The sequence below is a fragment of the Cricetulus griseus genome, chromosome 2 (assembly GCF_003668045.3).
Source record: "Cricetulus griseus strain 17A/GY chromosome 2, alternate assembly CriGri-PICRH-1.0, whole genome shotgun sequence".
In the NCBI taxonomy this organism is placed as follows: Eukaryota; Metazoa; Chordata; class Mammalia; order Rodentia; family Cricetidae; genus Cricetulus; species Cricetulus griseus.
The window spans coordinates 380265896-380293726 of record NC_048595.1 but is presented as its reverse complement, the minus strand read 5'-3'; the positions used below and the strand labels follow the sequence as shown (position 1 = coordinate 380293726).

The 27831-nt window shown below is 48.2% G+C and overlaps 1 protein-coding gene across 6 annotated transcripts in view; it reads left to right on the top strand.

Annotated features, from left to right (window-relative positions):
* The window catches only part of Pacsin2 (protein kinase C and casein kinase substrate in neurons 2), a 94875-nt gene extending 72551 nt beyond the window's left edge, over window positions 1–22324 (top strand). For 3 of the 6 annotated variants that reach the window (XM_027396114.2, XM_027396117.2, XM_027396115.1), the window contains 9 exons: window positions 4873–5029; window positions 6648–6883; window positions 8995–9150; window positions 11956–12131; window positions 13852–13972; window positions 16759–16880; window positions 18653–18775; window positions 19270–19463; window positions 20800–20912. In XM_027396114.2, the coding sequence (XP_027251915.1) occupies window positions 4873–5029; window positions 6648–6883; window positions 8995–9150; window positions 11956–12131; window positions 13852–13972; window positions 16759–16880; window positions 18653–18775; window positions 19270–19463; window positions 20800–20912 (1398 nt within the window). Of the gene's footprint in view, window positions 1–4872; window positions 5030–6647; window positions 6884–8994; window positions 9151–11955; window positions 12132–13851; window positions 13973–16758; window positions 16881–18652; window positions 18776–19269; window positions 19464–20799 lie in introns of all 6 variants that reach the window. The other 3 variants (XM_027396118.2, XM_027396119.2, XM_027396120.2) reach the window with 2 other exon arrangements.
* The last annotated feature ends 5507 nt before the right edge of the window (window positions 22325–27831 follow it).

Genomic DNA, 27831 nt, shown 5'->3' with positions numbered 1-27831 from the left:
GTAATGTGATCTGGTGCTCTCTTCCAGCACGCACTGCGTACATGATAAATAAATCTTTAAAAAAAAAAAAAGAACAACAACAACTTAGGTCCTGCCATGCAACTTAAGAGAATAGCACTGGCAGTGAGGGAGCCCAACCTGCAGTGTGAGCTTCTAGGACACTTGACACATACGTGCTCTGTTCTCAGCTCCCTTCCAGCTCAAGGGCCAGAAATACAGAGAAGAGGCCTGGCCACATCACATGTTTGGGGCAGAGCCAGATCTGTGCTGCTGCCCTTGTGAGATAAGGTAGAAGGAAGAGAGCCTAGGGCTTGAACACAAAGTCAGAAAGCCTTTTAGTCCATCTTGTGGCTACCTACTGAGTTGTAATTAAGCATCATCCTCCGAAAGCCTGATGTTTCTTGTGTTTTCCAACCCAGCAGAGAAGGCAGCAGCTTCTAAGCATCCTTTATCAGTGTTGGGTTAGACATTTGAATTTCAGAGCATGGACTTGCCTAGAGGGACATTGCCAGCCTTCTGCTGAGCAGCTTGGCACAGGTACTTTACTCTTCCAGAGATGAGAGGGGGCAGTTGTGGTTCTTGAGCCTTCATTACAAGGGTAAAATCAAGGTTACCCTGGGCAAGTTGTCTTAGTAGCATCTAAGTTTGGGGTTCCTGGGGTGAAGTGCCACTGGGGCCTGGTCCTGCTCTGCAACTCTTTACCATTCTGATTGATCCAAGGGAGCATGGTATGTGGGCCTCTCTTTCTATCTGAATGATCATGGGTGACTATACCTCTTCAATCCTGAGCGTGCATGGGATAGGTTATCACAGTGGGACTGTCACTCCCTGCCTGGCAAAACACAAACATTGTGATGTAACACACAATGGCAAGGTGTGACACTTGTTGCTAAGAGAGTCTAGTCCAGCTAAGGGCCAAGACCAGTGTGCCTGAGGTTACTTAGTGAAACTGTGGCCATGGGCACTATGTTTTCAAGGGCACTTGTGATCCCCAGCTGGAACATTTGTATGGAGCCAGATTGGAAGAATCAGTTCCTGCAGCCGAGGGGTTCAGGTGATGCAAGTGCCCACAGGTGGTCTCACCAGGGATGCACCCATGGGGAAGACTGGCTGAACCATTTCTCAGGCAAGGTACTATGGGCTGGGCAGTGCAGGTCCTGCTCTGCACCTCTCTACTTCCCTTTCATGCCTGTTTGCCTCCCCCCTTCCAGTTTCTGAAACTTTTTATCCCTGCTTTGTGTACAAGCATTTGTGATTCATATAAACAGTTTCTAGTTTTTGGTGAGTCTACCCTGACCTACTACCTCCAAGCTCATTTCTGTGCCATACATCTTGTCATGTCATCCCCAAGGAATATTCTCCTACTTGCCTGGAATGTGATGGTATGAGCCCAAAACCAAATTGTTGGGTGGATCAAAGTTACAGGCATACTGGTACCTCCTGGTTGTTGGCAGAAGTCTGTTTTCTACTAGTTCACCCAGTAAGAGCCTTTGCCCTACCCTACCCTGTACTTGAGGTTTCTATCTCTCTGGGGTTTGCTAGTCTCTGGGTGTAAAGAGCTCCCTGAGTACTTGCAGCAAGCAGCCTTGTCTTTTTCATCATGATGTTTAGGACTTAGTGAAAGATTCTCCCTTGCAGATTTTTGAGTCTCTCTCTCTCTCTCTCTCTCTCTCTCTCTCTCTCTCTCTCTCTCTCTCTGTGTGTGTGTGTGGGGGGGGGGTAGATAGGTAGATAGGTATGCATACTTGAGTGCATGTGTCACCACAGAAGTCAGAGGGAATCCCCTGGAACTGGAGGTAGTCAACTGTGAGCCACCTGATATGGGTGCTGGGAATTGAACTTGATCTTCTGGAAATAGCTCTTGACAGCTGAGCGATCTCTCCAGCACCTCCTCTTGATTTTGGACATTAACAGTTAGGAGATAGTGTTTATAGTCTGCAGTTGTTCAGAATAGCTGTTATGAACAGAAATCTTTAGTTTTTGTGGGAAGAGGGTGTGCATTCATGTAGCTTTAAGCTGTGAAATGCTGCTTAAAGAGTGCTACCTTAACTTGCAAAGGTGTACTGGCCTACATGCTCTTCTAGTTGCTCTGTGGTTTTCATTGAAAGCCTTGTATGTGGATGGCCTAGAGAAAGCAGAATGGACAGATACTAGTCTACATGTTGTAGGCTGTAGGTGCTTTGTGCATTGTGAAGCTTTTTTGTTGCCTGTATCTACCCAGGAAGTGAGCTTGGCTGTGGAAGAGACAAGGGTGGCCATTGCCAAGCCAGAAGAGAACAGGGTAGTCTGGGACATGCATCCAGGAACACTGCCTGCAAGAGAGCTTTCTCTCCTCTCATTTAGGGGTCGATGGGTCAGCCTCATGACAGCTGAACCTCTGAGGTCTTAGGAAGTGTTGTCTGTTTGGGTTCCTTGTGACACTGAAGACCTTCCTAGGAGGGCAGGGTAGGAATTTCCTCAGAACCTCAGGATCAAGGAAACTCAGGTGTGAACATGAGCTTGACAGTAGTTTTGCCTGGTTCTAGTCACACTAGGGTCACAGGTTCTCCCAGAGTCTTTGGCTACATTTTGGGTAATTTACCTGAGGTAGAACATGTTACATGTTGTCTCCTTCCCTTTGCTCTATGTCTGGCTAGGTGGCCACCTGTCCTGACATGTCTGCCTGCGGAGCTGGGAGGCTGCCCTTCAGGTGGCAGGAGTTCTTGTTTGATTGTGGTCACAACTGCTGTGTGCCATCGGCCTATGCAGTTTGTGGCTCATTAGCAGATGTTCTTTCCCTTCCTGAAATCCTTTCTTCTGGGCCTTGAATATTGAAGAGATGAGCAGGTTTCCAGATACTAAAATACGCATCTGGATGGTCATCTCCAGTAAGCACTGCTGTGACAGATGAAACTGTCTCTGTGTGTGGTGGTTCCATGAGGATCAATCAGGTTGACTCTCTGTTCCTCTTGCCACCAGCCCAGTGGTGCTGAGTTGGGCTTTGTTGTTGTTGTTGTTATTTCTTCTTCTTCCTCCTCCTCCTATTTCTGAGTGACCACAAAGCCCCATTTGTGCTCCTCACAAAGAGGAGCAAGTGTGTGTCAGTGTTGCAGGGTGGGTTGTGGAGACTGTTTTTGTTTTCCTTTTTGTAGTAAGGAAAGAGAAAAGCTGGGTTTTTAAGTGACAGCTCAGGTTCAGCCATGTATATATCAGTGAGCTGCTGAACTTCCGGCCTTGCTGAGGAGACAAGACAGGCTTTGCCTGGGCTGCAGGGCCTCTGTGCAGGAGATATAATTAACAGTGAGTTCAAGAGTCCCACCCTTTAGTAAGTGGCCATAGTCATGCTGGGCCTCTGACTTCAGGAGTCTTGACTGTCAGCAGGATTCTGGGTACTGCCAGGAGGAGGTCATTACCTCAGACTGTCAAGAGCTCTAGCACTAGGGACAGCCTTTCCCTCTGGGTATTGTAGCCACCATCCCTCACTCCTCTGGCATCTGCATGCAGTACCTGCATGCTTGTCCTTTTGCAAGGTGTTGTCTTTCTCCCTCTTGCAGGTCATCTCCAGCACTCTTCCTCCTCTAAGCACTGGAGAAGAGAGACTGTGGGAGTACCACAGTACTGCTGAGAGGGCTGCCCGTTGTGTAGTGTAGGCCTGAGCCTTGCTCAGAGGCTTTCTGGCTGAGCATTGTACTGTAGAGTCAGTGGATAGAGACTGCTAGAAAACCTAAGAGAGTAGTTAAGAGTTTTGAAGACATTGGTAAGAAACAAATGAGAACATACTTGATCCTTTTTCTGTGCTGTTCTCCATGGACCCTCTCGTTAGCACTGGTTCCCTTTCAAGGCCATAGCTTGAAGGATGGAACAGGTCGAGGAGGTAGCTGAGTTGGTAAAGTACAGGTGGGGCAAGCATGGTGACCTAAGTTCAGTTCTGCAGCATCTCTATCTACAGAAGCTGAGTGTGATGGCACATGCCTGGAACTCTGTGCTGGGAGGTGGAGATAGGAGGATCTCTGGGTTTAGTAGCCAGCTAATATAGCCAGATCCATGAATGAACACCAAGTTCATCAAAACCTTGTCTCAAAAAAATAAAATAACATTATTGACATTGACTTCTGGCCTCCACCTACAAGTGCATGTGTGTGCATATACTACACACACAGAGGGCGAAAATATTTTCATAGCTAGTTCTAATTTAAATAGTCTGTTTTCTCTCTCTGTGTGTGAAAAGGTGTAGCCAAAACTTGCCCTTGACAAAGAAGATTAGAATCTGAGCTTTGTCCTGCAGTCTATCCTAAAAGTATTTTTGAAAACTGCCTTGAGCTTCAGCCCAGCCAGTATGACTGCAGTCTTAGCCAGCTCTCAGCTACTCGAAGCCTCAGTTTCCTCATCTGTGAAGTAGGGGACAGTTGCTGCCACTTAGGGATTAGGCAATGTGTGAAACACCTGTCAAGGTGCCTGGCGCATAGTAGGTACTCAGTAGGTGGAAAAAAATATATACTACTGTCATTGGGAAGTGAGTAATTCAACATGTGAGCATTTAGTTACATGTTACCTGCTCCTCCATCTGCCTGAAGACCTGCCAGCCTCCCTCAGCCCTGCACCTTGCTCATCTTCCTCCTTCCCTGACCTACCAGTTGTTTTTTGCCATAGGACCTGACCGGGAGTTACATACTCAGAAGCTCGTTTGATGATTTATTTATTCCTGTTGGTAATAAACTGGGAGAGGGGGTGCTTGTCTGGCAACATGGGGTAGCCATCACTGCAGAGTTGGGATGACCCTTAGGGTGACATGAGGGGCTCCTACTGGCTTATATAGCAGCAACAGATAAGCTAACCATTCTGGAGGGTCTAGCGAATATGTGCCTTACCCTAACCCTAAGCTCTGTCTCACAGGTTGGAAACTACAAACGGACTGTGAAGCGGATCGATGATGGCCACCGCCTGTGTGGTGACCTCATGAACTGTTTGCATGAGCGAGCACGCATTGAGAAGGCATATGCACAGCAGCTCACTGAGTGGGCCCGACGCTGGAAGCAGCTTGTAGAGAAGGGTAAGGTGCCCTGGGCATGGGTACTAACCACTCACTTTCCAGGGATCTTCTGATGAATTGCTCACAAGTTGGCCAGGAATGCATTTTGCAGTTCCTAGGTCTGTGGGTTTTTTTTTTGTGGGGGAGGACAGCACAGTGCCTGTCACCCAGTAAACAGTCTGCATGAACTTCTGTCCTCTTTCCTTGGAGACAGCAAACTGCTAGCTGCAAAGATCCCTGATCTCCTGTTGCAGCCGTCCCTTGTCATTCACAGAAGAATAACAGCTGCAGAGGGCCTGAGGGTGCCTGTAGGATAGAGAACTGTTTCCTCAGCAGAAAGGAAGTCTATGCTGCCAGAGGGAAGAGAGGAGAGAGAAACTGCACAGGCCTACACAGAAATCTCTGGAGAGTGTGGGGACACTGTCAATTCACTCCCTTTTTGTTCTCATTCCCTAAGGCTCAGGAGGGAAACTCTTGATCAGGACTGTCACTTTGAATAAGGGGTCTGGGTAGAAAGGACAAGAAAATAGCAAGACATCATTGAACCGGGTGAAACCCAGCCAAGTCATGAAGTGCTCACAGCAACTGGCAGTCTCTGATCTGAGTCATGCCAGAGCAGTGTGGTGTTTGGGGACTACAAAATGTTCCCTGTCCTGTCTCAGTTGACACTGTTATCCTTTAGGCCCACTGTTCATGGGAATGAATAAAAGGTGATCCATCTAGAGGGAGGCCACTCACAATCATGGGCTGTCGTGGGAGCAAGAGAGTTCTTGGTTGTGAGGTAGGCAGCTCACTTCAGAAAGTTGGCCCTTTTCTGGCCACCTTAAGCAAATTGAGATCTACAGAATGCAGGACTGGTTGTTTCAAAGACCTCAGAGGGAACAGGAGTGCTGGCTTAGGTGGGCAAGCACTTGCTATACACACAGATTCCCAGTTCCTTCTTACCTAAAAGCCAGATGCAAGACTCAGTAGATGTATTAGTAGTTAAGAGCACCATGTGCTCTTTCAGAGGATCTGGTTTTGTTACCAGAACCCACGTGGCAGCTCAAAACACCTACAACTCCAGTTCCAGGGATGCCAATAACCCCTCCTAGCCTTCATGAGCACCAGGCATGCATACAGTACACATACATATATGTAGGTACTCACATATGTTTAAAATAAAAGTATATCTTTTTAAAAAGCAAGCACAGCACTGCACACCTGTAACCCCCGTTCTGTGAAATAGAGACTAGAGGACCTGGATGATTGCTGGCCAACCTGTCTAGTTGAATCCATGAACTCCAGGTTCCATGAGACCCTATCTCAAAAAACAAAGAGAGGTGATTAAGGAAGATTAACATGAGCCTAGTCCTCCACATAAAATGTGTACACACATCACATGAACATTCACTTAAACAATTACATGTAAAATATGTATGCACCTGTGCATGCTCTCACATTATATATATGTTACTCACATGTACCCACGTAAACACGGGTGCATGTGCACACACACAAGAGCTCAAAGACTTTAGAAAAGGAGTTGTCTGCAGCTGGACTGTTCTCAGGCAGACAGCTGTGGGGGCGGGGCGGGGCGGTGACAGGAAACCCTGCTGCTAGCAGAAGCTGAGTTAACTTGCTTCTCCTCCCGTGTCAGGACCACAGTATGGGACTGTGGAGAAGGCCTGGATGGCTGTCATGTCTGAAGCAGAGAGGGTGAGTGAGCTGCACCTGGAAGTGAAGGCGTCACTGATGAATGAAGACTTTGAGAAGATCAAGAACTGGCAGAAGGAAGCCTTTCACAAACAGATGATGGGAGGCTTCAAGGAGACCAAGGAAGCAGAGGATGGCTTCCGGAAGGCCCAGAAGCCCTGGGCCAAGAAGCTGAAAGAGGTACCTCCCTCTCTTCCTCCCCTGGCCCTGCTTTGCCTCTCCACTGACAGGGCTCCCTTCCTACACTTCCAGGAACTCACCTTAGCAACAGGAGAGCATAAAGCTGATGGAGAACAGACTATCTCTGGGCCCAAGACCCTACTTTATGTGCTTTCTTCAAATGTAATCCATACCAGCCCATCATAGACTGCAGATAGGACCAGAACTTCATGTTGCTGGCAGAACTCTAAACTCAAGTTCTTGTCCAGTAACATCTCTCTCTCTCTCTGCAGCCTGGAGAATTGTCTGTTGGGTGCAGGAGACCTTTGGATTAGTTTAAAGGGTTAATTCAGAACTGTCCTTTTCCTTATGTGGATTTCTCTCCCAGATTGGCCCACAACATTGATCCCCACTCTTTCAGCAGCGCCAGTCAAAATCACTGAGTCCTGTGTGACCTTGGCTCACCGGTAGATGTCACTGGAATGCTGTCCCTTCTACCTTTTAGCAGCTGTGCTGCTTCCCTCACAATCATCCAGAGCACGCCTCCATCTTTGCTTGCTCTCCTAAGACCACTACATTCTTCTCTTTCTCCTAGAATGAAATCTATGGCTTTGGTTCAAATATGTAACTCACTTTTAAAAATGCATATATCTCTGAGGGAGGAATGGCAGGAGAAGGGGGGTTGGGGAGAGAGAGAGAGACAGAGAGGAGAGAGAGAAATAGCTGTTAGAACCTGGAAGGAGTATCTAAGCCAGTTCTCAACCTGTGGGGTCACAGCCTCTTTGAGTGGTCAAACGACCCTTTCATAGAAGTTGAATAAAACCGTCAGTCTCAAAAAACCACCAGGAAACACAAATGTTTACATTAAGATTCATAACAGTAGGCCGGTCATTGGTGGTGCACGCCTTTAATCCCAGCACTCGGAGGCAGAGGCAGACAGATCTCTGAGTTCGAGGCCAGCCTGGTCTCCAGAGGGAGTGCCAGGATAGGCTCCAAAACTACATAGAGAAACCCTGTCTCGAAAAACAAAAAACAAAAAAACAAACAAACAAACAAACAAAAAAAGATTCATAACAGTAGCAAAGTTACAGTTATGAAGTAACAGGGAAAATAATTTTATGGTTGGGGTCACCACAATATGAAGAACTGTATTAAAGGGTCCCAGCATTAGGAAGGTTGAGAACCACTGCTCCAAGCTCATAACCTGGAGACCAGTATGGACAGTGTTTATCATGACCCTTTGTCAAGAGAAAAGTCCTTGAAAATTGTGACCTGTTCCTGCCCTGCCCACTTTAAGCCTTTTATTATTATTATTATTATTATTATTATTATTATTATTATTATTATTCATGTGAGGGTTCTCTCTTGAGAATGTTCTCTCTCCAGCACACACGAGCTTCCCCCTCCCACCCCTTCCCCCCATCTGTTTTCCCTTCTCTGGGGTCTCACTTTTGACAGGGTCTAACTGGTTGGCCTGGACTCACTATGTAGACTATGTTCCCTGTAGGTAGAAGCAGCAAAGAAAGCCCACCACACAGCATGCAAAGAGGAGAAACTGGCCATCTCTCGAGAAGCCAACAGCAAAGCAGTTGACCCTGGAACTCAACTCTACCTGCCTCTGCCTCCTGGAGAGTAAAAGCATGCTCCACCAGCCAGACTTTGGAATGTCCTTCTGTTGACTGTCCTGCTGTGCACTTTCCTTGGATATTCACACCTCTTCCTTTTACTCCAAGCAATCTCAGGGGCTTTTCCATACTGTTCGTTATAGAATTCTGTCCCTGCACTTCTGGTGTTCCTAGTGTCTCTCCCCTGCTTGATTCCTCCAAAACACTTAGTCCCTTCTAATTTACTCCAACGTTTAATTATGCCTGCATTTGGCCACCTAATTCAAATCTACAAATTAAGTCATGTGTCAGTTCTTCTGTCCTGTGTCCCCAGTGCCTAGAGCCATGTGTGGATAAATATTTACAAAGTGAGGCCTTTTGTTCCAGCCAGTTGTTACAGTGACAAAGCGCAGACAATGTCCCCGCTCTTCCCTCTCATCTGACAGCGCATGCAGTTCCACAGGCTGTGCAGTCTTTGAAGATCTGAACTTGCAGCCATGTTGCATTCAGAACTTACTCTCCCTGTAGGTAGAAGCAGCAAAGAAAGCCCACCACACAGCATGCAAAGAGGAGAAACTGGCCATCTCTCGAGAAGCCAACAGCAAAGCGGATCCATCGCTCAACCCTGAACAGCTGAAGAAACTGCAAGACAAGATAGAAAAATGCAAGCAGGATGTCCTGAAGGTAAACCCCACACTTGCTTTGCTGTGTTGAATGTTGTTCACCTGTGTAGCACACAGTGAGCCTTTTAGAACTATTTGATTAGGTGACTGGATGAAGATAAATGCCAATCTAGCATCCTCACTCTCTGGGCCTCACAGATAAGCACTTGAGCCCCACCTTAGCAAGGGCATTTCACCTGCTTCAGCTAAGGGCAGAACCAAGTTCCAGGCAGGCAGGAGAGTGTGTTCCTTGTGCTGAGGGGAACATGTTCATTTGGCTTCCCAGGAGATATATTTGAGGACAGCTAGGATGAGCAGGGAAGAGCAGCTTGTGCAGAGTGCAGAAATGAGGAAGGCACGTAAGCAGGGCTGGAGGATTAGGACCAGGGCTCTTCATAGGCAGGCAGATCTAGGGACTTAGGATATACTTGGAAGACCTAGACCGGGGAAGTGCAGAAGTGTATGGAGGAGGGCTGGTCAGACTGGGTTAGAGATGTGGAAGGAAGCTGCAGATGGAGATCCAAGGATTAGATGCAGGTTGGGAGGGTGTGTCTGGGAGCCCATAGGGAAGTAAGGCATTGGAGAGAGGCAATTGCCCTTGACCACACCAATAGCAGGTTACAGGAACTGGGGGTGACAGAACAGTGGCTTTTGGCCAATAAGAGAGAACATATCTTAATATCCACTGCCATGTCCTTGGGAGCCCTTCTTTGTCTGCTGTGAGGCTATCTACCTCATTGGGTCAGTGAGAAGATCACATGGACATGACTGTCAGACCACTTTGTGATCTGATGCATCCCACTAGTACAGAGAGGGCTTCTACTTGGAAGATCCCAGAGTCACAGGAATTAAATACTAGCTGGTAGCTTGTAATTTAGAAGCTCCCGGGGGCTGGGCTTTTCAACTCCCTGTAAACAGAGGTTTCTCTGCTCATCCTATCCTGCACCTGCTTCTAAATAATCACTCAGAGGCTTAATATTAATTACAGAGTGGTTGGCCTACAGTTCAGGCTTTTACCTGTCTGCTAGCATCTTGTTTCTTGGTTGACTGGCTTTTGTCTCTCCCTACTCTGCCCTTCCTTCTCCCTGTATTCAGTTTGGCTTCCCCGCCTAGCTATATTCTGCCTCGCTATAGGTCAAAGCATCGTTTATTACCAACCAATGAGAGCAACATATATTCATAGCTTACAGAAGGGTTATCCCACAGCAACTCCCATTTGCCACTGCTCTAGACATTATGGGCCACCCACACACACACACTGTGATCTAGCCTACCTAAGTCTACAGGAGCAGATGGCGGGGGTCACAGCAGGCTGTTGTCACAACAGAACTTGAGGCTGGCAGATGGCACCTACTTGACACCCTTGCCAGACTTGAGATATGAGGCATGGCATCCATTTGGATTGTGTGGTGGCGTCCCTGCTCTGTGTATAAAGAACCAAGGTCAGTGAGGACAAACAGTGCACTGTTCTGTAAATGTGAGAGCAAGTATTCTGACTCCAGAGCCTGCACTCTGCACTACTACTGTCGTCACCTCCACATATAGCAAGGGAAATGCCATCTCCATAAGGGCCTGTACTCAAGTAGCCCCCAGCCCACCTGGGGTCAGGAACTGGGGGAGCTTTGGTGAAGGATCTGCATCTCTATGGAATAGGTACTGGAGCTCACGAAACATAAGGCCTGGGGAATACTTTGTTAGGATCACAGGGAATCTGCTGTCCAGGAAGATGCTTAGAAGAAAGATAAAGCACATCAATGTGTGTGTCTGTCTGTGTAAAGGAAGGAGGGGAGAAACCTTATTCCCCCACCCACACACACACAGAGACAGTATTGCTTCTGTACAGTATGATGATTTCTCTGAGCACACCTAGAGTATGAAGTCTAACCTGAAGTGTCTGTCCAGGAAACAGACACTTGTAGTGGCTTCCCTTTGGGAACTTGCCCTCCCTGTGTGGTCTGCCACTGATCTCAGAGCCTGAGTGATCTATGTAGCCCTAGAATGCTGGAGGGAGTAAAAGCTAGCACCAGCTGCTGCTCACAGACCATCTTCTGACTAGTCAGGAAGTGAGTCCTGCAGTGTTCATCAGAGAAGAGATTCACATCAGGGGCAAAGCATCTCTGAGGGGCTAGTGGGGTCTTTGTAGTTAGGGAATTTTCTGAACAGTGATGACCTCGCTTGGCCCCTGCTTGATGCTGGGGACAGGACATAGCCTCAGTATAATCAAGATGGAAGAAGGGGGTTTTTAGTGAGAGGAACATCTGTGGTTCTCCAAAGGCTTCCAGAGGCTTTGAGATTTGAATGCTCCTGACCCTCGGTGCTGAGGGTCTGTGATCCAAGACTCCTACATAGTGCTTCCAGGTTGGAGCATAGGACATGCTAAAGATGATGGGGTGTAATTAGAGCGTCTGTGGAACTATGTTCTTGCCTAAGTGACCTTTCCTTTCCTCATAGAGGACCCAACTCGACATTTCTGAGGTCAGAAAAATACAAGGAGCCATATGCCAAGAGAGGGGCAAAAACAGTAATGGGACCCCAAACATGGTCAGGAAAAGCTTCCAGAAGAGGAATCTCCTTAGAATGTACAGAAAGAGGTTTCTATGCCTGAGTCTTAGGGTAGATGGAGGAGATGTGATGCCTGGTGTGAGATGACAGAGAAGTTATTCCAGTGGCCTGGGTACAGGGACTGGACTGCACTTGGGGAATGCTAGGCTCGGGAACTCCTGCTCCCACATTTGGAATCTAGGGAGGCCTGAGCAGCAGTGGGGCACATGGGGCAAACAGAGGTGGGATGGACAAGAAACCTCTGCCTGTGCCAATTTCAACACAGACCAAGGACAAGTATGAGAAGGCCCTGAAGGAGCTTGATCAGACCACACCCCAGTACATGGAGAACATGGAGCAGGTGTTTGAGCAGTGCCAGCAGTTTGAAGAGAAGCGCTTGCGCTTCTTCCGGGAGGTTCTGCTGGAGGTTCAGAAGCACCTGGACCTGTCCAATGTGGCTAGGTAAGTTTCTCTGAGGCAAAAAACCCATTGTTGTGACTTACAGGGAGGCTGGTATTGAATAGACTCAGGTGTTGCATGGCAGCCTTGGGGGACCCAGAGGGCAGTGACCCAGAGGGCCTGTTTGCAGAGCCAGCATACAGCACAGCCATGGAAGGCTTCAGCAGGGCAGGCATGGTGGGCTTGATGCTGCCAGCTCCATATGGGTCTGGACAGGGAGGGAAGCTGTCTGTTGTGGTGCCACAGCCAGGACCAGCCAAACCCAGTATTCTGGAAATCCGCCTGGGCTGATGCAGCATTGGCCAGGCCTCATGTCTTCTGCCCCCAAGGACAGTCCCTTGTAAAGATCTTCTCATCCCTGTTGCCAGCTCCACCATTGGCATCTTGATGACTGTAGGTCCTGGGGAGGCCAGAATGGCAAAACACTACAGTTTGACTTGTGACACATTTCTCTTTCTTTGAGAAAGGAATGTCAGGTCAAAGCTTGTTGTCAGTAGAAAATGACATCCTTTTGTCTCTTCGAAGAAGATGGAAAGTAGTCATTGCACAGCTGCTCTGCTGTCATTTCATTTCTGTGACAGCCTGGAAAGTAGGCAGAATTGTCCCCATCTTGCTGGTTAGGAAACTGAGCTGCTAAACAGCTTTTAGTGGGCAGGAAAAGGACCAGGGCCGGGACTGTGTCCTGCTCTTCTGTGTATGAGGTACCTTCCACTATGTTTGTACTTGGCTGTGGCAAAGGCCTGAATCAGTGCAGTCTGCCCCTATGTTCCAAGCCATGGGGGAAGTGGTGGTGGTGGTGGTGGGTGGGAGTAAGAGGGGGTGGCACATGGTGTGGTCTTTCCTAGGCCATCTGTAACAGAATCTGGGTGGCATGGCAGACAACAAGGAAAGCTCATCACTCAGTTCTAGAAGACAGAAATCATAAACCAAGGTGTGGCCACACTCTTCCTAAAGGCTCCAGGCAGGTCCTTCCTGCCTCTTCTAGCTTGTGGGGTCTGCCACAGGCCTCAGCTTTCAGGACATCTGACCACTTCTGTCCAGTCCTCAGGCCATCTTTCCTTGGCTATCTAATGTAGACGTCTCCTTTATAAAAGGACAGCAGTCCTGCTACATTGGGTCCACTTTATAGACCCTGTTTTCAGCAAAGGTCACCTCCTGAGGTTAGGGCTTCAGCTATTGTATTTGGAGAACACAATCCAATCCTTAGATAGACTATGTCTTATGCCCACTCCACATTGACAGAAACTGAGGCTTAGAAAAAGTAAAGAACCGCCTGTGTAGATAGTAAGTGGTCTCTCGGGTCCAGCCAAGACCCGTGTTCTTGGCTGCAGGAGGCCAGACTGGCTCTCATAGTTCTGCCCTCCTCCCATACTACCTTTCACTTGGGGAGGAAAACCTCCAGCTCTCCTGAGAGATGGAGGAGGGGGCTTCTTCCTCAACATGACCTGACCCAATGGGACTGCATAGTTGCGCCACAGAGCACACCCAGGATCTGATGCAGGGCAAGTCTCAGTGTGCCGCCTGGTTATGTTGAAGCTTATTTGTTGGTGGGTCCCAGGTTCTAGAGGGTGGTGTGTGTGTCTATACATGTGATGGCCAGGAATGGTGTTCCTGATCTATGTCTGGGAGACAGATTCCTGCAGGCTACAGGGCCTGTTGTGGCTGTGAGGAATGGTGGCTGGGCCCTGCCTTTTTTAGAGCTGTCCTTCTGTCTCTGATTTAGCTACAAAACCATTTACCGAGAGCTGGAGCAGAACATCAAAGCAGCTGATGCAGTAGAGGACCTGAGGTGGTTCAGAGCCAACCATGGGCCAGGCATGGCCATGAACTGGCCACAGTTTGAGGTAAGGAGTTAACTCTGCTCACCTGGGAAGAGACCTTACCCCTTTAGTTGGGCTATGAATGTTGCTCTAACTCCCTGCTTTGTATATGCAATAGTCCTGACTGGGGTAGTGTAAAAAAAATTGTGTTTATCCCACCGACCAGGATATCCAGAAGTGCCCAGTCTTTCCCCAGGCCTCATTTTAGGCCACAGGTGCAGCCAGTAGTAGTGAACTACTTATCCTTTTCTTGGGGGATTTTTCCTGCTTTGGGCTGTAAATCCAATGAATCTTGTCTCAAATTTAATTTCCTGTTCTCCCATTTTTGGGCCTTAGGCGCCAGTATCTTTATATTATAAAATATGAAAGCCCATGGATCTTGAGGCTAGGGTTTGGTCACCAGGCCCCACCCAGCTCCCTAACAGCAGTGTAGGAGGTAGTGGCCAGAAGCCCTACCAGCCATGTTCCCTGAAGGAAGGCATTCTCTCCTCATTCATTTGGTATGGTATCGGCCCCCACCTTGCAACTGCTAATAAAAGTCCTCCAAGCCAGACAGATGTCTCTAGCCATGGCTATGGCTTCTATGGCCTGATAGTAGCCAGAACCTGGACTGCGTCTGTCCTTACGCCTTAGCAAGCAGCTATCCTTGTGTAGCTTAGTTTTTCTATGTTCAAGTATGAATAGCAACCTGGGGTTATTGAAGGGCATAACCTGATCTATACTGGGTTATCACATAGACCTGGGCTCCCCACAAATTTCTCAGCCCTTTTTGAACTGTATTAGTGCTCGCCCCCACAATTCCATTTTTTGGATATTCATGATTTCTCCAGGAGGCTGCAGAGCAGGCAGGGCCCTAGGAGACATTAGGGTCCACTTTCTAGTTTAAGTGGCCATAGAGCAAACAGTGCTTCTTCCACTGGCACAGCATAGTGGGAAAAAGTATGCTAAGTGGTATCCTAGGCACAGTTTATGCTCGGCTTCCAGTCTGCTCGTTGCTGTAGAGTGGCACAAGGCACCATGTATGTGATACTCTCCTGCTCCCCTCAGGGTGGCTGCTACTCCAAAGAGGGCAACAATGATGAGATTGGGTTGATTGTCCTTCTGGAAGAAGTAACCTGGCCAGAGTCTGTGGGCTCCTCTCTGTGGGTCCCTGGCTAGGGACCAGTCCTCCTATGTTCCTTGTGTTCACGTTGATAGTTGTTGCCAGCTTGTCTCTGACTTTCTCTAATGAAGTTGTTTTCATTTTTCATGCCACAAGGATGAAGTAAGTTTCTGTTTTATGATTAACTCATGGATTGCCATGCTCCCTACTGCATGTAGTAAGCCCGCTTAGTCGCTTGTCTGTAGAGGCCCCAGGACATTAGTCCTTTCTTCCAGTAGTCCCCAAGAGCTGCCTTGTTATGTTCAGAGGTCACATGGGGAGCTTGAGGTTCCAACTAAGTTCTCAGCCCACTTATTTCCATCAGGACAGTCATTAATAGACAAGGTGACTTGGGTTGAGGTTCGTGGCCCAAGGCTGTGATCCACTCTGTATGGACCTCAGTTTCTCTTGACCACTCTTTATTTCCCCATCTGACAAATCAAAAGCTAGGCTTAATGTAACAAAAACACCCTGTGGCCTTGATGTTTTGTAAGATGGAACAATGCTGTGCACTAAGGCAAATTTGATTTAAATTTTTAAATTTAAAGTTGTATGTGTGTTTGTGTGTATGTGTGTTTGTGTGACAGAGAGAGAGAGAGAGAGAGAGAGAGAGAGAGAGAGAGAGAGAGTTGAAGTTGGTTTGTCACTCTTTCAAGGCAAATGCTTTTTTCCCCCACTTTTAACCTGATTAGGCATCTCACCGGGTTCTAATTTCACTCGTTTGGTAAATGGTGATGGGAGATAAGGAGAAATCATTAAGTGCATAAACACATGGGACTTTTCTGGAAAATCAAAACCTAGCCCTCTTTCCACTTAAATGTTTCAACAGTTGGTGAAAGCTTCTTGTTAGGAAAGCCGAAAACCTGTGGGGGGCATAAAGTCTGTTCTTCTCTGTTAGCTGCCAGCGTGTTACTAATTAAAAGTGATTAAAGGTCCCTTTGGAGACCTGAGCATTCTGCCTGTCAATCTCCTTTACCATGCCATAGCCAGCTGGCCTCTGATTTTATGTGTAGTTCTGGTGCAGTTTCCTATGTGTCAGGCATGCTCAGAACCTGTCAGAGAGCTGTCACCCCTGTGACTTAGAGTTTAGAGCATAAATGGAAAGGATCCTTAGTGCTCAAGGACTAATCTGTGTGCCTCAGCCAGGCTCCCTACAGGGCTGGCTTATGTCTACCTGAGAGGCTCAAGAACCCCAGAACCCATGGCATGGGGGGATAGAGCCTAAGAGCTGAGGTGAGCAGGGAATGGGATTAGAAGGCTCTCAAGTATCATGAACCATGGTTCAGTGTTTCTGTGGGGGTGGAGGTGGGTATAGGTGTGTGGTGTGTGTGTTGCTGGGGATAGAATCAATGGCCTTACGTGTGGTAGGCAGGCACTCTAGTACTGAACTACTTACCCAGCCCTCAGTCCTAGTTCAGTTGTCACCATCATGTCCTAGAGAGTCTGCTATTTCATGTCGGGGCCTTGTGGCTAAATGGGTGCTAACCTTCATATCCTTTAAGCCCAATAGGCAGCTTGAGGTTTTCTGGAAAACAGAAGAGCAGGGGCCAAAAGGCTGAATGTTACTAATAGCACAGGGAGGGCAGCTGCTGGCTGAACAGATGTTTTAGACCACTGTGGGTTCCCAGAAATGAACTTCCCATTTCTTTCCCATGGCCCACTTGCCCAGGAGTGGTCTGCAGATCTGAATCGAACTCTCAGCCGGAGAGAGAAGAAGAAGGCTGCTGATGGTGTCACCCTAACAGGAATCAACCAGACAGGGGACCATTCTGGGCAGAACAAGACTGGCAGGTGAGCTCCAGGCCCAGCTGCAGTCCAGAACTGACCATCTGGTCAGGAGTGAGGATCTACTGGTTCTGGGATGCCACCAGCTTGGGCACTTGGATAATTCCACATGGGACAGAGACCCCAAGAACAAATGTTCTTGGAACTCTGTGAGCTCTGGGTGAAGCATCTCTCAATTCTCTTTCTGCTTGCTGCTGGTGTTCCTGAAAGATCCAGAGAATGCCTTTTGCACACTGTGCCTGTCCTGATAAGGAAGGTGCCAGTGTTAGCTGCTTGTGTTCATCTCCATGGAACATCCCAGGGTGGAAGTAGAAGATAGAGACATGATACCAATGGCATCGTCCTGATGGGACATCTCTGTGGAGGTGCCAATAGATATAGAACAGTGGAGGATGCTCACAAGTCTCCCGTACTTAATGGTAGTTATTTCTAAATAGGTTTGGGGTGTAACTCAGCAGCAGATCATTTGTCAGGCAAGTAAAAGCCCTGGGTTCAGTCCCAGCCCCTGAACAGAACACTCCCTTATCTTCACAACAGAAATCTCTGACTTCTTTGTATAAAAAGACTTGTGGATAGAAGGAGTACCAACTGTGATCCTTAGAACCTTCTGGAAAGTATGTGCTATCGGACTTGGCTAGAGGCCTCTGGGCCATGCTTAGGTAATTTTCACCTTAGCTCAGGTTCTAGTTAATAGGCTTGGGGTATAAATGAGATACTAAGCCCCTACCCTCCCAGGCTCCCTAGTCACACATGGCTGGTTCATGCTCGGAGGTCTTGAGGGCCCAACCTCAGAACCAAGCCATCCTCCCCAGTGTCCTCAGTGCTAGTAGTAGGTGGAAGGAATTGGGATCTCCCTGAGGAGATGTTATGGACTAGTAGCTGCCCAGAAAGAATGCACCAGTTCAGTGCCCAGCACAAATTCCCTCAGAAAAGTCCATTAGTGCAGGGAGCCCAGATGGGCAGAGGGTCTGGTAGTGTCCAACACACTGCCTGTACATGGACAGCCAGACAGGTTCACTCGTGGCATTTGAGGGGTTTCCCACCTTCCTCTGATGGCTCTGGGGTGGTAGCTGCTCAATTTTATGCTGCCCAAAGCCCTGGCCACTGGTGTGGATGGTAATTGTAGCCAAGGAATCACAGTACATCAGCCCAGGGTGACTTTCTATACATTTTTCTTGTGGTGGCTCCCTATAGAGTGCTACACCCTGCAACCTCTTCATCCTACTCCCTAGTGCCCAATGTCTTGCTGGATAATGCTAAACTGGGAGACAGTTGGCCAAGGATGGTTTGACTCCAGAGCACCCTTAGAGGCCCTCTGTGCAGCAAGCTTTAGTGCTGACTGTGGACTCTCCAACACCTGGAAGCTGACCATTGGCCTGTTTATTAATTAGAAGGGGCACTGGAGAGCTGGGGAGGCCCCTACTCCATGGATGCAGTCCTTCAGGGCCTGCTGCTTCCTAGAAGAGCTCCACCATCAATTTTTCCCACTGACTAAGCCTTATGTGGGAATGAGGGGGTGGAGACACCCTGAGCCAGGAAGTGCTTGTGTACCTGTGGTGGACAATTAACTTACAGGTGATTGAGGTATAGTGACACATTGAAGTATCGCCCCATGTCCTACTATAATTATCTTTTAGTCAAGCAACAACCTTCTATCAGATGAGGGAGGAGCTGCTGTAACTCTAGAGATGCTGTCACTGTCTTCTGCAGCTGGAGTCACCAGGGCCCTCAGTGGGCCCCCAGCTGTGATCCCTGAAAGCTCTCTTTCTCCCCCATAGCAACCTTAGTGTCCCGAGCAACCCCGCCCAGTCCACGCAGTTACAGTCCAGCTACAACCCCTTCGAGGACGAGGACGACACGGGCAGCACCGTCAGTGAGAAGGAAGACATTAAGACCAAAAAGTTGGTGAACACACACTTCCCTCTGGCTTCCTCCTCGCTCTCTGTGTGTCTCCTTTCTCTCTATCCAGGGGTCTCTTGGGGTCTCACCCCTCAGCATTTCAGCAATGCATGAATCCTGCAGGACTGGGTGCCTGCCCTCTGCATTCCAGGCCTGCTTGGACAGTGTCAGGCCTCTCCTCCTCTCTGGGAGGGCACAGCTAACACTCTGGTTGCTTTTCCTCTGTTCTTTGTTAACCCTTTAAGGCCTGAGCAGCACCACTACAAGAAGACAGACAGGCAGTCTAAGCTGGGGGACCTGCTGAAGTGGGTCGAGGTCTACCTGCAGGCACTGCTCTGGCGTATTGGTAGCCCCCCAGCTTCTCTTGAGGGCTCAGGATGAGTGTGGATGGCAGAGGGGCCTGGCTGCACCTGCCTGTAGGGCAGGAACTCTGGGTGGGGACCTTACATCCTCTGTCAGTCCCGTGCTAAGAGCCTCATGTCATCCTCTGTTGCAGTGTCAGCAGCTACGAGAAGACTCAGAATTACCCTGCTGACTGGTCTGATGACGAGTCTAACAACCCCTTCACCACGGATGCCAATGGGGACTCTAACCCATTTGACGAGGACACTACCTCAGGATCGGAAGTGCGAGTTCGGGCCCTCTATGACTATGAGGGGCAGGAACACGATGAGCTGAGCTTCAAGGCTGGTAGGTGACCTTCCCAAATACCCACCCAGGAACGGAGGCATCCAGCCTGCTGGGGACTTGCTTGTCTTTTGTTCTTGAAGTCTTGTGAAGTTCCTGCTAATTTCATGTGTGGTTCTTAACTATAGTACCTTTCCCCTACTTGATCTTTGCATGTCCCCTTGTTCCAACCAGGGAGATGATAGTGTGTTGGTCATGTTGGGGCCAGGTGAAGGCCATCTCTCTCTGACTTGTGCTTTGTTAGCCATTGGCCTTCACTGTCTGCTGGCTGTTAGTCACCAACTGAAGTTACTACCTCTGATTTTACAGGTATCTGTGTGCTGTTAATTATATTAAGATCTCTGTGTTCTGATGTTTATGTTTTGTCTCTTTACCATGACAAAGGTTTAACTATCGAAGCCACCAAACTACAGCTGCAGTCTTTCTTGGGTACCTCAGGGTTAGCTTGTCTCTGGTCTCCTAGGCAGAAGCTTCTTGCAAGAAGCCATGCTTACAATTTAGCCTGTCACTAGAAGCAAGATTATAATAATAAAGGACAATAGTGACTTAAGTTTGTCCTTCAAAGCATTTGGGGGCTAGTCAGAATGCCGTCACTGGTTCAGAACTTTGTCCTCTTGACTGTGTAGCTTGGGTATCTCCTACTCCTACGAGTCCTTTTGTTTATCCCTCTTCAGTGCTGCAGACTTTGTGCAGTCTTTTTAGCCCCTGCCTATGTCCTCACTGTGAGCCAAGGCTGTTTTTACTTACTGCCCCCAGAGAGTAAGCTCCTGTGTCATGATAGCACAGCACACTCATGCGCTCTGCATCCTGGGAACCTTGTGTTAGCACTCAGGCCTCAGTGGTCTCTTCATCAGCAGATGGAAGTGTCTAGGGAGAAGACCCTGTTTGCTCAGGGGTCTGCCAGGCTAGCCGTAGCTCAGGAAGCAAAACCTCAAAGAGCTGCAGGTAAGAGCCCCAATGACACCTTGAGCCATTACACAGAATGAAAACATGGGGGCATGTTGCTAAGCAAGGCAGCCTGGGACACACGGGACAGGCACAAGGTTAAGCCTGGTGTTATTACAACCTGGACTGCTACTTGCTACAGGGTGACTTTGAGAGCTGCCATCTTCGGATCACAGTGGTATCTGGGATAGAAGTGTTACATATATTTTAGTAGTGAAATATCCAGGGTCTTGCCCCGTCTTCAGGAGGCTGCCTATTCCTCTGCCCTGGAGACCCTCTAAGGATCCTTTGAGAAGCATGTTTCACATTCACATAGAATTTGGATGCACAGGTGACTTTCTGTGATCAGTGTTGCCTGCCCTGTCACTATGGCTATCCTCTTTTTGTTTTGCAGGAGATGAACTGACCAAGATAGAGGACGAGGATGAACAGGGTTGGTGCAAGGGACGCTTGGACAGCGGTCAGGTTGGCCTATATCCAGCCAACTACGTTGAGGCTATCCAGTGACAGGCCATGGGCAGGCTGGCGGAGAGACGGAAGTGGGGAGTTCAGGAGCTCCGTTAGCCTTAGCCTGTGCAGCACCCCCAGCAGCCATGTTGGCATCCACTCCACCTGCAAACGATGATGGTTGTGTTAGGCTTCCTGGTGTGTTTTGAAGGCAGATGAACTGGTGATTTCACTGGGGACTTGGCCCCTTTCCAAGCACATCTGGGCAGATCTAGGCACAGGAAGACATGGTCCAACAGCGAAAGCCAAGCCCCTCCCTACCCGTACCATCTCTTTGTATCATGGATCTGCACCTTCTTGCCCTTATCTCTCCTGAGTCAATGATGGATCACACTGATTCTTGTTCCACTGATTATTTTCTCTGATGAATCCCTGCCTACAAGTTCAGTGAACAAACTTTAACGCCATTTTCTGAGTAAAGAGTTTGAGGTTTTAATTTAAAGGCAATGTACAGTTATACTTTTTTATATGCTCTTCCAGTCACGTAAATTATGGCCTACATTGATCTGAGATGATCTCCATGTAAGCTGTCTTCATTTCTCTGTTTTGTCCAGATGTGGGGTTGCTGCAGCAGGGTTCCATGGCAAGTGCCAGTTGCAGGGGTAACATTTTGCAGCATTCCCCAACATCACTATGTTTAGAAATTATTTTCACTCTATTCTGGCTTCAGTTTTTACAGATTAACAGTTTTATTAGTGATTTGGAAAGTTAAAAGAAGACTAACTTTTCAAAGCAGCTGCATCTATAGATTAAGATGCTTTACATTAGACTCATGTCTTGATGTATATCTGTATATATTATTTGATATTCAGAGAATCTATAAAGTTCACCTACTCTTGAAGCATTGGTGGCTTCTGACAGCAGGTTTTGTCAACTGCTTGAAGCCCATGGCATTGAGGCACAGGCATGGCTGGCCAACAGCCTCCTCCCGGTTAAGATGTGGCTCTGACCTCTGAGTGGAGACTGCTGAGAAGTCTAATTCTCCCTGGCCAGAACTCTAGCTCCATGTCAGAGCACTGGAAAATCTCCCAGGTCTTTGCAGTCATCACAGGCTTCACGGTTCCTGTGCCACTCACTGGAGAGTTGGAGGGGTTCCATCCCCAGCACAAGTCCCTCAACGTACCCTTGTCCTCAAGTGCAGTGGGATTGTTCTGAGCCCCAGGGATAGGCTCGGGGGGGGGGGGGGGGCTTTATTTTGTTAACTCAGATAGTGTGCACTGTTGCACATCAGCAATTCGTGTTTCTTCAGTGTTTGCCAAGAGCGCCCTGTTTTACTGTGGCTGTGTGTCATGACAACTTACCAGCAGAAAACCTTGTTCCTATGCTACAGTCCTTAACATTTAGAAATTCCTTTAAATGTATAGTATTTTAGAACAACAACAACAAAATCAATAAACAGTTGATCTCATGCTTTGACAGGCCCTTTGCTTTGCATCCACCCTCATGTTCACACAGCTGATAGACCTGTCCCCTTTGGGGCACACCAGCTGAAACTGGGCGAGATCCAGTACACAAGACTCCTTCTCAGGGTCATGTCTCGGTGTTCTGCCACCCTCTTTTCCCTGACCTAACAGAACAAGACCAGCAGCCATTCTTCCCCATACCTGTGCATACCTATTGTGTGATGATCCTTTGGGTGCCACCATTGTGTTTCCTGCAAATAGCTGATCTCTGGGTGTAATGTGATCAATGCAAGTCCTTGCTGGTCCTAAGTACACAGAGAACCTCCAAGAACCTTGTCTCCTAGTAGGATCAACTGAGGAAATAAAGCCAGGCTTGGTAGCTCTGACTAGGTAGAAGGTCCTTGTCATGGCTATGATCACTTAGGCTGAGGACCAGGACCCATTATTATCCTTGGCTGCCCTTACCATACCACCCAGGTTGGGATCCCAGGATCCCTTGGCCTCCCATAGCCCCTGCACTGGATCAGAGCTGTTACTACTCTTGAGGGGCACTGGGGCCCCTAAGCTGACTCTAGGTGGAATGTAGTGAGCCTAGACCCTACCTGGACAGGAGCTCTATGGGAGCTAACAAGGAGGCATCTCATTATATCTACCAAGCTCTATTCTTCCCCACTCTAATGTAAACTTGGCCCAGTAACCAGGGTCTGGCTCTGCTACAGCCAGAGCTAAAACACTGATCTTCAAAGTGTCTCTGCAGGAAGGCAATAGAGCTGCTTTTTTTTTGTCTCAGGACCCTGAGCTACCCAAACAGACCTGTCTCTGCTTGGCTTGGCCTACCCTGTCCTAAGAAGTCTGTGGGGCTGGGCCATGCCAGGCTACGGCTACCAGGGCAGGCCTGTAGGGAACTGCTCATAACTCATCAGGATAAAGATAAGGAAGGTGGATAAAGGACCCCGTGGATACCATAGCAACTCCCTCATGGTTCAGAGGAAAACAGGCCAGATGAGAAGGTGAGACTTGTCCATGGACACAGAGCAAAGAGCTCAGATATATAAACCAGTTTGCCTCTCCTGGTAGGGGAAGAGATTGACTCATTTATCTATCAAGTAGTTATCCCCAAATACACACCCAAGCATTTATTGAGTACCTACTGTGTGCTAGACTCCAACAGCCTAAGCAGAAAGCAGAACCAGTGGGTACCCTTGGGAAGATGCCAGATCAGCCCCACACCGGGAAAAGAATGTCCCTGGTTATAGATATATTGAATCTGGAAGTCTCCAGCTCTTAAAGATGGGCAGATAAGGCAAAGCACTCCCTGGTCCTTACACAGTTTCCCCCCAATTCCAGTACCAAGCATCCTGAGTCCTTCTTCCCCTCTCCCCTCTGTAGGAGGTCAAGCTGGACTGCAGACAGACAGCACCTTGACCCTGGCCAGTATCTGCGCCTCATTTCTGCCAAGGGAGATCAGTTAGGATAACTGGGTTTCCAGGAACCAAGAGACCCAGCCAGTCAGGCTCCCTGGGTTGCACCTGCTCTCTGAGCTGCCTGCTTTACACCACCATCTCTTCACAGGCCAAGCACTGTCCCCTTTGCTCCTTCACATGGAACCTTGTCCCAAGCTCCAACATTCTCCTCGTCCATTCTCCAGACACCTACAGGAGTCACGGACCCCTTTCTGGGCTCTGGGCACCCATATAAATGGGTGGACAGCAACCTCTCAGACTCACCTGTGTGGTCCTCCCTCTAATATAAAGGCGGAAGGGCCTTGGGGCCAGGACAAAACCAGATCCAAATTTTCCAGTAGAAAGAACCAGAATCAGCGTAGAGATGGCTCCAAAGCGCTGAGCAAGCTGGACCAGGCCAAGCTCAACCTAGCCCAGCCTGTGAGTGAAGTACCAGACTCAGGGCCAGAACACCACCACTACAGGATAAATGTGACTTTTCATTGATAACCCCTCCCTGCTACAGTGAAGATATTGCAGAGGTGATTGGGTCACCAGAAGAAACTTTTATGGTAGGATTAGTGCTCTTATAAATGAGGCCTGAAGAGTCCTGTCTATCCCTCCCACTTGAGGATAGCTAGGAAGTGCCATGGTCACCTGAGCCCTTGCAGAAAGCTCTGGAGTTCCTTGCTTTGCTCATCTCTGAAATGGAGCACTAGGAGACATCTCATTCTGTGAAAGACTCCATCCTTTTAACATTACTGCCTTGTTTAATTTTCATGGTAGCCCAGTGCACTAGGTAGTGTTAGCTTTATTTTATAGAAATAGGAAACTGAGGCACCAAGAGCAACTTGTCCAAAGTGGAAAAGCTGCCGTGCAACAGAGTAAGCTTCAGATCAGGCAGCCCAGGCTCCTTCAAGCTGGACTGTTGGCCTGGTAGCACCTGCCTCAGAGGACACAGCACTGGACCCCTTGCCTGTACCCACTGGTACTCATGACACATAGTCAAGCATACCTTTAATCTCAGGAGACAAAAACAAGGGGGATCTGTCTGAGTTTGAGGCCAGCCTGATCTACATGGTGAATTCTAGATACATAATGAGACCCTGTCTGAAAATGAAATGTCACCCAGCTAGGCCAGGAGTTCGGTTCCAGATTTGAAATGCCCCTCCTCTCTGCAGCCCTTCAGTACAACTCTCCCCTTGGACCAGTCAAAATATAGAACTCTCATTTGCCTGTCATCCTAGTCAACTTCTTTATGCCCTCTGTTCGTAGAAACCACTACTAATGTACATGGTCTTATTTGTGTAGCCCAGACTGGCCTCAACCTCACAAGTAATCCTCCTGCCTCAGCTTCCTCACAGGCAAGTGCTTGCATGCCCAACTTGTACTAATCTATTTTCTCTTTAGTTTTTTGCCATTTCCAAAATGTATTATGAATAGGATTATTTAAAAGATAGCCCTTGGGGCTGAAGACATGGCTCAGTGATTGAGAGGATTGGAGTTCAGGTGTCCAGTGCCCCCAGAACATGCCAGGTAGGTGTGGCATCCCACCTGTAATTCAAGCCTCTGAAGGCAGAGATGGCATCTTCAGAGCAAGGCAGGAACTAGCTAGGCTAGAGGTGTCAAAAATCCCTGGGTTTTGTTGAGAGACCCTGCCTCAAAGAATATGGTTAAGAGCAATTGAGGAATATTCCCAATGTTTGTTTGTTTGTTTAAGATTTTATTTATTGTGCATACAACATTCTGCTTCCATGTATATCTGCACACCAGAAGAGGGCACCAGATCTTATAATGGATGGTTGTGAGTCACCATGTGGTTGCTGGGAATTGAACTCAGGACCTCTGGAAGAGCAGTCAGTGCTCTTAACCTCTGAGCCATCTCTCCAGCCCCAAGATTCCCAATGTTATCCTTTGGCCTTCGCATACACATGTATTCATATACACACCCATTTGCACGTGTGCATACACTCATGTGAGCATGCACACACATGTATACCACATATATATGAAAAGGGAAATTGTTGTTCTTTCCACGTTACTCTTTTGAGATTCCATGTAGTTTTGTGTGCTAGTGTTTTGTTACTTTTTTTTCCCCCTTTTTTTCTTTTTCCCATTCCTATGGATAGTTTCCATTGAATAACGTGCTTGGATTCATTCATCCAACTGAAGGATATTTGATTTGTTTCTAGTATTTGAGGATAATAATGTTATAAGCACTGACAATGATCTATTGTAAGTACAGAATTTGAGGATCTTGGAAAATAGTTCAGAGGATAAAGCATTTGCTCTGAAAGCCTGTGAAGACGAGGCAGTGCACAAGAAGCTCATTTGCAGCTGACAAAATGGCCCCCTAGACCTTTCCAACTTCTCAAGACCCATTAAGCCCTGTCCTTTCCAGAGGCTAGAGTAGCAGTGATTACTGGGGGTCGGAGCTTTTCTTCAGTGCTGCCCATAATTGCTCACTCACCTGGAGGTAATTCTCTACCCACCCCCAGTGCTCCTGTAAATGACCCTAATTAAAGCTAATTAGGTTCTGTCTGCTGGATTTCGGTGGAACTTTGGTCTATTGTATCTAGTCATTGTTGTTGTCATCGGTGCCCTACCTAAGGTGAAGACAGTCTAAAATGCATCTTCAGGAAAGGTTAACAGAATGCTACAGATGAGCAAATGGCACCTCTAGAGAAGAAACTGCTGAAAGCCCAAGAGCTGGGATGCAGCCAGCTGAAGGAGGACAGAAGCTGGGCAGCGCTGAACTTGACTCTCAAACCTGTTTTGCTTCTACCAATGCACTCTATCTGAGGCCACGTTTTCCAACTCCCCTACACTCACCCTAGTAAAAGAGGCACCTGCTCGAGAGTCCCAACCTTCTGGCTATGTTATATGTATTGTCAAACTCTGTCCTGCTATCATGTAAGGTTGGGATGGAGCCCCAAGTGCTAGTTAAGCTTGGGGTGCTGCAAAGATGGCTCATGGCTTCAGAAAGTGTACTACTATTCCAGAGAATATGAGTTCCTTTTCACCAGCTCCAGGACTCCCAGGGTACCCGCATGCGTATACACAGACATGCATAATTAATGTTTCACTGGGTATATCAACTACATTCCAGGGGAGGCCCCCATGCCCGGGAGTAGTTAATAGAAAACAGTAGCCAACAGAAAAACTCAATGGTATTTTTGTGTACTTTTTATTTTGTTTTGGGGATCTTGGGTTTTTTGTTTTGATGGGTGGGAAGAACTGAGGAGGATCTGGGAGTTGGCAGGGGAGAAGGGGACACGTTCAAAATATAGTGTATGAAAAATTGTTTTAAAAAAAGGGTGGTGGTGCATGTCTGTCATCCCAACACTTTACGTTGTGGAGACAGGAGGATCAGAAAGTCAAGTTCATCCTCAGCTGCATAATGAGTTCATGGACTACATAATGTTAACTTGGACTACATAAGACTCCGTCTCAACATATATATATGCAAAGCACACTCTTGCAAAAAATAGAAATCATATATACTGTGCACCCTGAGCGTACAGTGCCTCTGGACACCAGAAGAGGGTGTGGGAATCCCTTGGTATGTGGATGCTGGGAATCGAACTCCAGGTCCTCTGGAAGAGCAGGGACACCAGAAGAGGGTGTGGGAATCCCTTGGTATGTGGATGCTGGGAATCGAACTCCAGGTCCTCTGGAAGAGCAGGGACACCAGAAGAGGGTGTGGGAATCCCTTGGTATGTGGATGCTGGGAATCGAACTCCAGGTCCTCTGGAAGAGCACCCTGCGCTCTTAATTACTGAACCGGCTATCCAGTAGCCGAAAAAAAATTCTCTCTACAAAAAACGAACTTTCCACCACAGATTCAGGGTATGGCTTTAGCTGAGAATAAAAAAGTGTGACAATCCAGTGTGAGGGGAGAGTCCTACGTCAGCCACCCCACAACTTTTCTGAAACGCCTGTCCCGGGGAAGCAGAGGCACCTGACGCAGGCGCACCAGAGAGGAACCTGCGCGGCAAGGCCGCAGCGGTGAAGTGACCAGCAGAACCAGGAGAGGAGGCCGGGGGCAGCCCCGGGGGCGGGGCCAGAGAGGGC